This window comes from Solea solea, chromosome 15, assembly GCF_958295425.1.
Source record: "Solea solea chromosome 15, fSolSol10.1, whole genome shotgun sequence".
NCBI classification, from domain to species: Eukaryota; Metazoa; Chordata; class Actinopteri; order Pleuronectiformes; family Soleidae; genus Solea; species Solea solea.
This window is the reverse complement of record NC_081148.1, coordinates 22,102,177-22,111,058: the sequence shown is the minus strand read 5'-3', so window position 1 is coordinate 22,111,058 and position 8,882 is coordinate 22,102,177. Positions and strand designations below refer to the sequence as shown.

Here is an 8,882-nt window from a genome sequence, read left to right as displayed (position 1 = left end):
ACAGAGAGGAGAACAGCGACTAAGCTCAGGTCTGCCCATGCAAACTCAAGCAGAGCCAGTGATCTGAAGTGTTTAGTCGTTGGCGTATACCTATTTTTGGACCTCTGTAGGACTGAGCTCCACCATTATTCATGATTACAAAACATAATATTCCTGATGAATCCACAATAGAGGTGGCTTCAGAGAGTACTTTTCTTTGTTTGGTTGAGCAACAGGCAAACGAGGCTGAGTCAAAAACAATTCAACAACAAACCTCTTGAGAGAGAAAATAAAAACCATCAGGCAGTGTACACATAAGTGTGTTTATATGACATTCATAAAAAAAAATCTATATATTATTGTGATACTTTGACTACAACCAGATTTTTAAAAGACATGTAAACATGTTAGTCCAGCTGAAATTGTGCTTAATCTAATTTCTTAAAGTCAGATTAACACAGTGTATGTATACATGCTCAGTTGGACCAGAGTCTGGGTTCTCTGTGCATGTGCCACAGTTCCCCCCCAGCTAACACCTGTAAATAATAGAGCGAGTCAGTACACAGTGGAAAACGACAACCGCCGACAAAATAATGGCAAACCTCGTGTGCATTCAGGTGCAAAAGAGCAATTTTTTGGATTTTATGCTCTATCAGTTTAAAGAATTGGATATTTTTAAGTTAACGGATGGTAGGACAACTCTGAATAGGGCTTGGCGTGCAAATAACTAGCTGCATGCTAAGATGAAGGATCCAACTGCAGCTGCAGCCACTCGGGAAAGTTTTCCACTAAGGAAAACACGCCCCTGGAAAAAAAAACACCTGTGACATTATTGTCTTTTCCTGAGACGCAAACAGCATCAAGGGGTCGTGTCCCCCCGAGGGGTTTTATTTCCATAAGAGTGTTATCCTAATTTTTAATATTGGAAGTCGGACGTCAGAAATGGGTATGATGTCATCTCCAAGTTGACAATTCTCCAGTTAAGAATTCTTCAAAATTCTTTGTGAGGTTTCTGAGTTGGAAATCCGACCTGAAGGGGTGTTCCATTTGAAAGCTCCAACTAGGAGCTCGGAAATTAAGGCTTCCAATTACAAATGGAATGCACTAAATGTGGCTGTGGCTGCAGTTACTCATACTTCCACACAAAAGCAGCCTAATTCTAATAAGCTGAATGTGTGTGCCTTGTAGCAAAGCAGAGGTGGACACCCTGAAGCCTGTCCCACACTTGAGGATTTTCAAATCTGACTTGATTTTAAAAGCGTGGCAGACACAACGAACTTTGTAACCCATTTTCAATGTTTCAGTCCTAAGAATTGAAGTCATGGCTGAGAAGACGGAATCAACTTGGTTTGTACAAAGTTACCGTTCTAAATCTAAATGTTGTAAATATCGAACATGTTTAATACTTAAAACTGCTTCTGTTAATCCCTCACACTACAGGATAAATTTGACCAGATAATCTGTTCAAACCAGCCTAAAATCGGAAGACACCCACGGTTGTCGGAAGGGCCAGATCGCGACTGAAATCTGGCCAATAATCCTCTAATGTGGGGCGGATCTTTAATCATTTCAATGCCTACTACAGTGCTTACTTGGGATTAGGACATCAATTGAATTACACAGCGTAATCTACAATTTGACTGTGATTTGTGACAGACTAACAGGACAGTGGCATATCAGGGGCCAATCAGATTTTAACTGGCCAAGAGGGGGGGCCCACTGGCCCCGCCTCTAGATCCGCCAATGGATCTCACGTTCTCTGCCCTAACATCCTCTCACTCTCTCTGTATGTGTGTGTGTGTGTGTGTGTGTGTGAGAGCTCCGGTAGTTTCTCTCTTCTCCACTCGTGTTATCATCACAGGAGCTTCTGAACCTCCGCGCTGCTCCAACTCATGCGTCCGTGCGCTTTTCCCACAGACCGTCGCCGGTCACAGCGCGTGTGCTGCTGCTGCTGCTGCTGCTGCCGCCGGGAAAAGTTTGTGACAGCTGCCTCGTTGGAGTGACAGCCTGCCTGGACTCTGTGTGTGGAGACTTTTTTTTTGTTGTTGTTGTTGTTGTTTTTTAAATCACTCCTCCACGCTGATCTTCCCCGACCCGTGTCTCCATCCCCCACGTGCGCATGCAGTGTTTGGTCTTACGGCTTTAATAATCGCACCGTGACCGGAGCTGAGATCCAACACCACCACCACCATCATCATCATCACCACCATGAGAGGCTGCTGGAGGCGGCGGAGGAACTTTGCCTTCTTCCTCCTCGCTGTCTCCTTCTGGTGCCTGTCCACGGCCACGGAAAACGCCGACAACACGGTTTCCAGCATACGAGAAGGTAAGGATGCGATAATAATGTGCACCGTTTCGTGGATGTGCATCGTCATGGATGGGGGGGGGGGAGAGCTGTCTAGCTCACCAACATACAGTCTTAGTGATTAAGGGGATTTTGAACTGCCACAAGGGGGAGCCTGCATCTTTCAAGCTATTCCAGAACCTCATGCTTTAATATGATTTCAAATTCTTCTTTCTTTCTTTCCTTTACTTTAAAAATGACCTGTAGTCTCATGTGTTTGTATCATCTGTTTACTTATGTTGTATCCAAGTGTTCAGATAATGTGCATAAACACAGACATGCATACGTGTTAGTGCACATTTAATGATACAAGTACAAGCAGCTAAGAATAAGAAAATACGAAATAACTAAACATATTCTTGCAATAATTGCACGAATGTCATAAATCATACTCATGTTGGTCCTGATATTTGAATTTCAAGTTTTTCTATTGTCTGAAATTGAAAATGCATTATTATAATTTGACTCGTAACCTTTATGTAGCAGAGAAATCTCAGCTTCAGTTTGAAACTCTTGTAAAAGCACAGACTCTCCGCCATGAAGCACTTTATCTGACTTTTTTGTTTGTTGTTTTGCGGTGAGTGATTTTTTTTGGAGTGCTTTTTAGTCTTTGTGCTTGAATGCTGCTGCTTTTGGACGTGCAGAACGAGCTGTTTCACAGATATCGGTCGCTGTGTGCATCTGCGAGTGCTATAATCTGCCCCCTTTTACCCAATCAAATACCAATGACCATTACTCAACTTCAAAAGAACAACCCTTCCACTATTCATCTACGACCTTTCTCGCATGTTTACTAGTTGGCAACTTGCTCCATATATTTATTTATTTATGTCACTGTGTGACGTTTGAATTGGGAGAAGCTGCACAAAAAGCTCTCAGGGTCTGGAGAAGCTGTAGCTGCAGCTGTATGAAACTAATCTGTCGCCAACCTTGTGCCCTCACACAGCCCCTGGCATCAAGGCTGTTGTTGTTGGGAGAAGACATGTTTTTTCAACCCCGTCTATCTCACTATCTCTCTATCTCTCCTTTTGTCCTCACAAGGAAAAATGTGTGAAGCAACACGATCGATTTTCATTCATATGTTTTTAATAAGAACTAAATCTAAGACTGAGGTGGCAATCTATGCCACACCACGACACCCCGGCAGCATCTGCCTCTCTGATCTCCTGTGCTGAAACGACACGTCATGCTGTGCGTTTCACGCTTGAAGCAGACATTCATCTCCTCGGATTCAACAATAAAGGGAAGTTGGTCTGTTGTTGGGATGGACAGATAAGTTCATCATGCAGGAGGATACGGTGCTATCTTTAGGTTGAAAACAATAAAACCAACAGGATGTTTTTCTCTCATTCGGCTGCTGAATGAGTAAACTGGAGAAAACAGGCTATTGTGCGTCTGTCAGGACACACCAGTGTGTGTCGTACTTGTATTTGTTACCTCTTTAGGACCTAAAAACACTGACCTTGTGAGGACCAGCAGTCCTCATGGAGACCAAAACATGGTGCTTCAGAACCTCAATTCTGAGGATGTTTAGAGATAAGATTTGAAGATGTGGTTAGGTTATGGTTAGGGTTAGGGTTATGTATTAACTGGGTATGGATAAGGTTAAGGATAATAGTTTGTTTAGGTTGTCCAAATAAATGGAAAACAATGCAAAACATCACAGATTAATACAATAAACAGGAATGCATCTTTACAGATTAATGCAAGTCAGCAAATTTCAAATATCAGAAGGATTTTCAATATTAAAAATGCTCTCTCTCAGTGTAAATATCGCCACCATGATGTTATTGGCTTTACTTTGTCGCCTTTTCAGGCTGAAAACTTAAATTTCTGTACTATTCACTCCGCAGCACCAAAGCCCAAAGGGAAAATGAGTGCAAATCCAAATCCAAATGAAGGTTTCCAAACACGGAAGTCACAAAATACCAACATTTAAAATTACTTATGGAGGCAGCAGTGGATCAGCAACACCTCTGTGCCTTTATGTAAATAGCTGATTTTCTGTATGGGATTTGGTGTACGGAGTGACATTTGGAAAACGCAGTCTCAGGGAGTTTCTCTTTGGCAAAGTCAGTGTTCACAATGTCTCAGAACCGGAAACTATCAACCTAATGTAAGCTTAACCAAGTACTTACAGTGTCTCACAGCATGTAGGCACATCATGTGCACAACTCTCAAAAGCCTTGAGCATTGAAGACAAAGCAAAGGTCAAATATAGGGCAGACCCACACATTTTCTTATAAAGCGCACATGTTCACACGTTTGCTCCTGACAAACACGAAACCTTGACGGCGCTTCGTTAACAGCTCCCCTGAAACGTGGCAACGCGCAGACAGATATGCAGATCAGAAAGATGTTTATCGCACAAATCTTCTCTCTGTGAGGTCATTAAAGCTCTCAGTCACAGGGTGAACTGATATATGAATGCAGGGAGTAAAATAGAAAAAAAAGTTTTATGGCTTATTGAAATAGGGCCGTATGAACCGGCTCTTTAATATCAGCAGGATATTGCCTTCAGCCTCTCTCTGAGATGTTTGTATGTAGCCTACATCTACCTCAGACCTTTGAAGGGGGGGAAAATAACTCTTTTATTTTTGTTTAACAATGGTATGTGAGAGCTGTAGACAGAGAACTGTTATCGTCTCGGTTTCACATGGTGGATCGGTATCAATGAAAACAGTATTAAACGAGCCGTGCCTGTTAGCGTCACGTGTTAAATTTAATTTATCTTCGAGAAAGATCCCATGCCTAGGATACATTGCATTAAAAACAGAGGTTTTAGAGCTACTTTCCTGTTTACTTGAGCACCGATAGACAAAAAGAAACTTGAATCAAATAGAAAAACAAACAATTTTGACATTTCAGATATGAAGTGAAGTCTGTAAGAAAAAATAAAAGCTTTTCTTAGACGAACATTGCGACATATTAACTTTTCCAGCAGACACTTGTGGAGGAATTACTTACCCATTATTTGCTACAATCACGTTAATTTCTCCTCATCAAAACTGATTATTCCTTATATTCACAGTGAAATTAGATTTGTGTCAATATTTTTGAAACAACACTTTTTAGGAAGCAAATGAAATATCGATTTAATCATTCAAAAATATTGAGTTCGACAGCGACTCCATCGAGCTGTCGCTCTAAAACTCAGTAGCCAATCAGCAGGCAGCTTTCTAAGGCCCGCCCACAAACGAAAAACCATGGCACGAAAACAAATCAGGAAGCGCAAAGAACAAGTGTATTTTCAAACAATAAAATACAATATTTTTGAATGATTAAATCGCTATTTTATTTTGTATTTTATTTTATTTGCTTTGTTGAGATGAGATGAGAAAACATTTGTAAGTAATAAAGTAATGAATTCAGATGATTTTACATGTGCAGAATATTATGTATGGACTGGGAGTAAGTAGCAGTCCACGGTGTGTGTTGCTGGGTCTTAGCTCCAGATTTGGGCTGCATGTCCTTCCAGAAATGACCAAACTCGGGGCTGATGACACGAGATGACGCTTGCCCATCGCCAGCGCACTTGAAGATTACTCACTGAAAAACTTGGAGTCTGGCAGCTGTGTGTGTGTGAACGCGTGCCAAGCGGCGTTCAGTCGCCCGGTGCCAGCACTCGGCTGCGAGTGCCAGCACTCGGCTGCAATTGGTTACCTGGATAGAGTTCAAACATTTTGTTGTGTTAGCAGTTTCTGAAGTCAGTGATGCATCAGGTAATGAAGACTCTCTCTGGAGGGGAGGGGTTTGAAAGTTACATGAGGTGTATACGTTTTCAAGAGCATACTGTGTGTTTTGATTAAAAAAAATAAATTAAAAAATCAACAGGTGAGGCACGGTGAGTTTCCCAGGTTGTTTTGATTGAGAAATAATATCCCGACCTTGATATTATTATCAAGGTCGTGTTTTTCCTTGTTTTCCCCCTGTTAATTATTACTGTTATTAATTGAATTTGCTGCTGATACAAGTGACTCACACATTACAACACTGACTCTGAGATTCTCTGTTATTTGAGCTTCTTTAAATAAGAATATTGTTTTACTTTATTTGTAGAGACACTGAAACACAACATTTAAATGTTTTATGTCTGGGAACATAAACATAATCCTTGTTTTCTGACATTTTATGGACCTCACAGCTTATTGATTAATGACAGACACAAATATTGAGGGATAAGTTGATGATGAAAATGACCATTAGCTGCAACCCGACTTTCAGGATAAATTCCAGGCAAATCGATTGTCCACACAATCGAGACACGGAGAAAGAGAGCGTGAGAGAGTTTATAACACATGGCTTCATTGTGTGTCATGTTTTTTCTCAATACACCGTGTAACCTGATAGAGCGACCGTAGACTGCACTACTGAGTGCTGCAGACAAAGTAAAAGATGTTTATTTGCTCCTCGGGGCTCAGAGCCGTTACAGCAAAACACAAATAAATAGACAAAAGTCTTGTCGGCGCAAGAATTCAATCTCTGATCAATCACTCTCTCGCTCTCTGTCTCTGTTTGTTGCATATCAACGGCTTTTCCAGCGGATCAGTTTTTATCTCCACAGAGAGAGGGAGAGAAACTCGATAAATAATTAGAAAAAGAAGTAAATGACCCGGATTTGATTTGAGGATATCATCTTGTCGGAGCGCAGTATCAGACAGAATTAATTAGAAAGATTAGAACGTCTGTTTTGTAAACAAAGTGGTGAAGAGCAAATTCCTCCAACTCTTTTGCTCTTTCAGCATCATCACACACTGTCCAGGCCACTTTCCTGCGTCGTAACTCTTACACTTCCTCCAGTCGGTTGTACGTCTCGGTGATAACGGCCCCCTTTTCTGATAAAGCCGTTTAGGAAATAACCTCAAAGAGACCCCTGTCTTTCAAAGCCCTCGGGTGATAGTCGTTTGACATTTTGAGGACAGGCTGGCATTGATTTGTTGGCAGCAAGGGAACAACAAACACTGTTAGAAAGGTCTCCCTCTGTTAAGCACCGTTGGTCATTATAAGCATCGGTGTGATTTAGCCCCCGCCGCGCTCACACTGTGCACGTCTGCCTGAGAACAACAGCGTCACAGAGCTAACGGATAAACCCATGTCATGAATGTGAAACAACACGATTTTCAGGTGAAAATGGCATTTTCGAACAAAAACAATCTGCATACAGACAAGCTTTTCGTAATCTACGTTCCAGCTAACACATCTGAAAATGCATTCATTGTGTTTGTGCGGTACAGTTGTGCGGTACCTGAGAAAATACTGCCAAAACTTGATGTGCATTCTGTCCTGTTCTGTCCAAGCCAGACTCAGACCAGACTCAGTTAGAGTAAAACTGAACAGTTAACTGAAATAACGATTATCCATCGTTATTTTCCGCCTATCTAGACTCTAATTTAGCTTTTGAGTTTTCTAATGATAACGGATCATGGAGCGTCTTCAAACTTGAAAGTTTTTGGGGCTCAAACCCATCTGCGTAGTGTGGACGGCATGAGTTTGTTTCGCAGATTATATGCATCGTGTAACAGAAACAGGTTTAGTGTGGATGCAGCTGTAGAAGCTAAGCTACCACGTAGCCGGTAGCTCAGTAGTAGAGCGAGGTGGCTTTCAAGTCGAAGGTTGTGGGTTCGGTTCCCGGCTCGTGTGGTCACCGAGACGAGACTGCACAAACCTGTTTACTGCAGATGATCGTGAGTCGGGTCCTTTTGTTGAAAATTTGTGAATTTGAAAAACAAGTTGAAATAGACGTAGGTCATTGAAAGTGCTCGAGTTTTGATATTTAGGTGAATGTCTCCCTAGTTTGTTATGATGCCACCTCCTGTTTGATGTGCATAGACTAGGCCTGCTCAGAATAACTAGCAGAGTTGTGGACGCTGTCCACTGTCTCTGTCTCTGTCTCTGCCGTTGACGTGTGATTCCACGCAGAACAATGAGCGAGTGACGTGATGCCCGGGAAATGAAAAACCCAAGAACTCTGTCTCACCAAAGGAAAATTACAAAGACTGACTTTGACCAAGCGCACAGGCGCATGCATTTCGTCAGTTTTCCCATTTAAAATGAACGAAAAGCTCAGCGAGTGTTTCTGACTTTTGACTCAAGAGAGCAGAGAAACCGGAATTCTTTTGATTGGCGGTTGCTTGCTTGTTATTTTTTATTTATTTTTTTCACTTTTCTTTGACTCTTCACGAGTAATATTAGGATCCCGCTTTGATAAGAGCGAGGGCAGAAGAAGAAAGAGGTCTTATTCAACTGAAAATGATTAGGGTTTGTGACACACACACACACACACACACGCACAGCAGGGTCACAGACGGCTGAGGCACCAGGTCCTGCCCCGCATCAGTGATTTCACAACAGAGAGGCCATCACACCTGTGTCACAGTATTTACTGTGAGACATTGTTGATTGGAGTCCAACCATGCTCTTCACCTGTCAGCCTCTATGGTTCATGAAAGCTTTTGATGGAGGGAATAGAAGCTGTTTTGAAAGAATATTATATCTGCTGAGCAGCTTTTGTGAAGAAAGACCTGTGAGGCAGAGGTTGGCTGTGCTACCTGCAGCAATT

The 8,882-nt window shown here is 41.9% G+C and overlaps 1 protein-coding gene across 2 annotated transcripts in view; it reads left to right on the top strand.

Annotated features, from left to right (window-relative positions):
* The first annotated feature begins 1,776 nt into the window (after positions 1 to 1,776).
* Positions 1,777 to 8,882, top strand: part of adam12b (ADAM metallopeptidase domain 12b) — a 100,297-nt gene continuing 93,191 nt past the window's right edge. For both annotated transcript variants that reach the window (XM_058652315.1, XM_058652314.1), the window contains exon 1: positions 1,777 to 2,305. In XM_058652315.1, the coding sequence (XP_058508298.1) occupies positions 2,188 to 2,305 (118 nt within the window). In that variant the 5' untranslated portion in view covers positions 1,777 to 2,187. The remainder of the gene's footprint in view (positions 2,306 to 8,882) is intronic.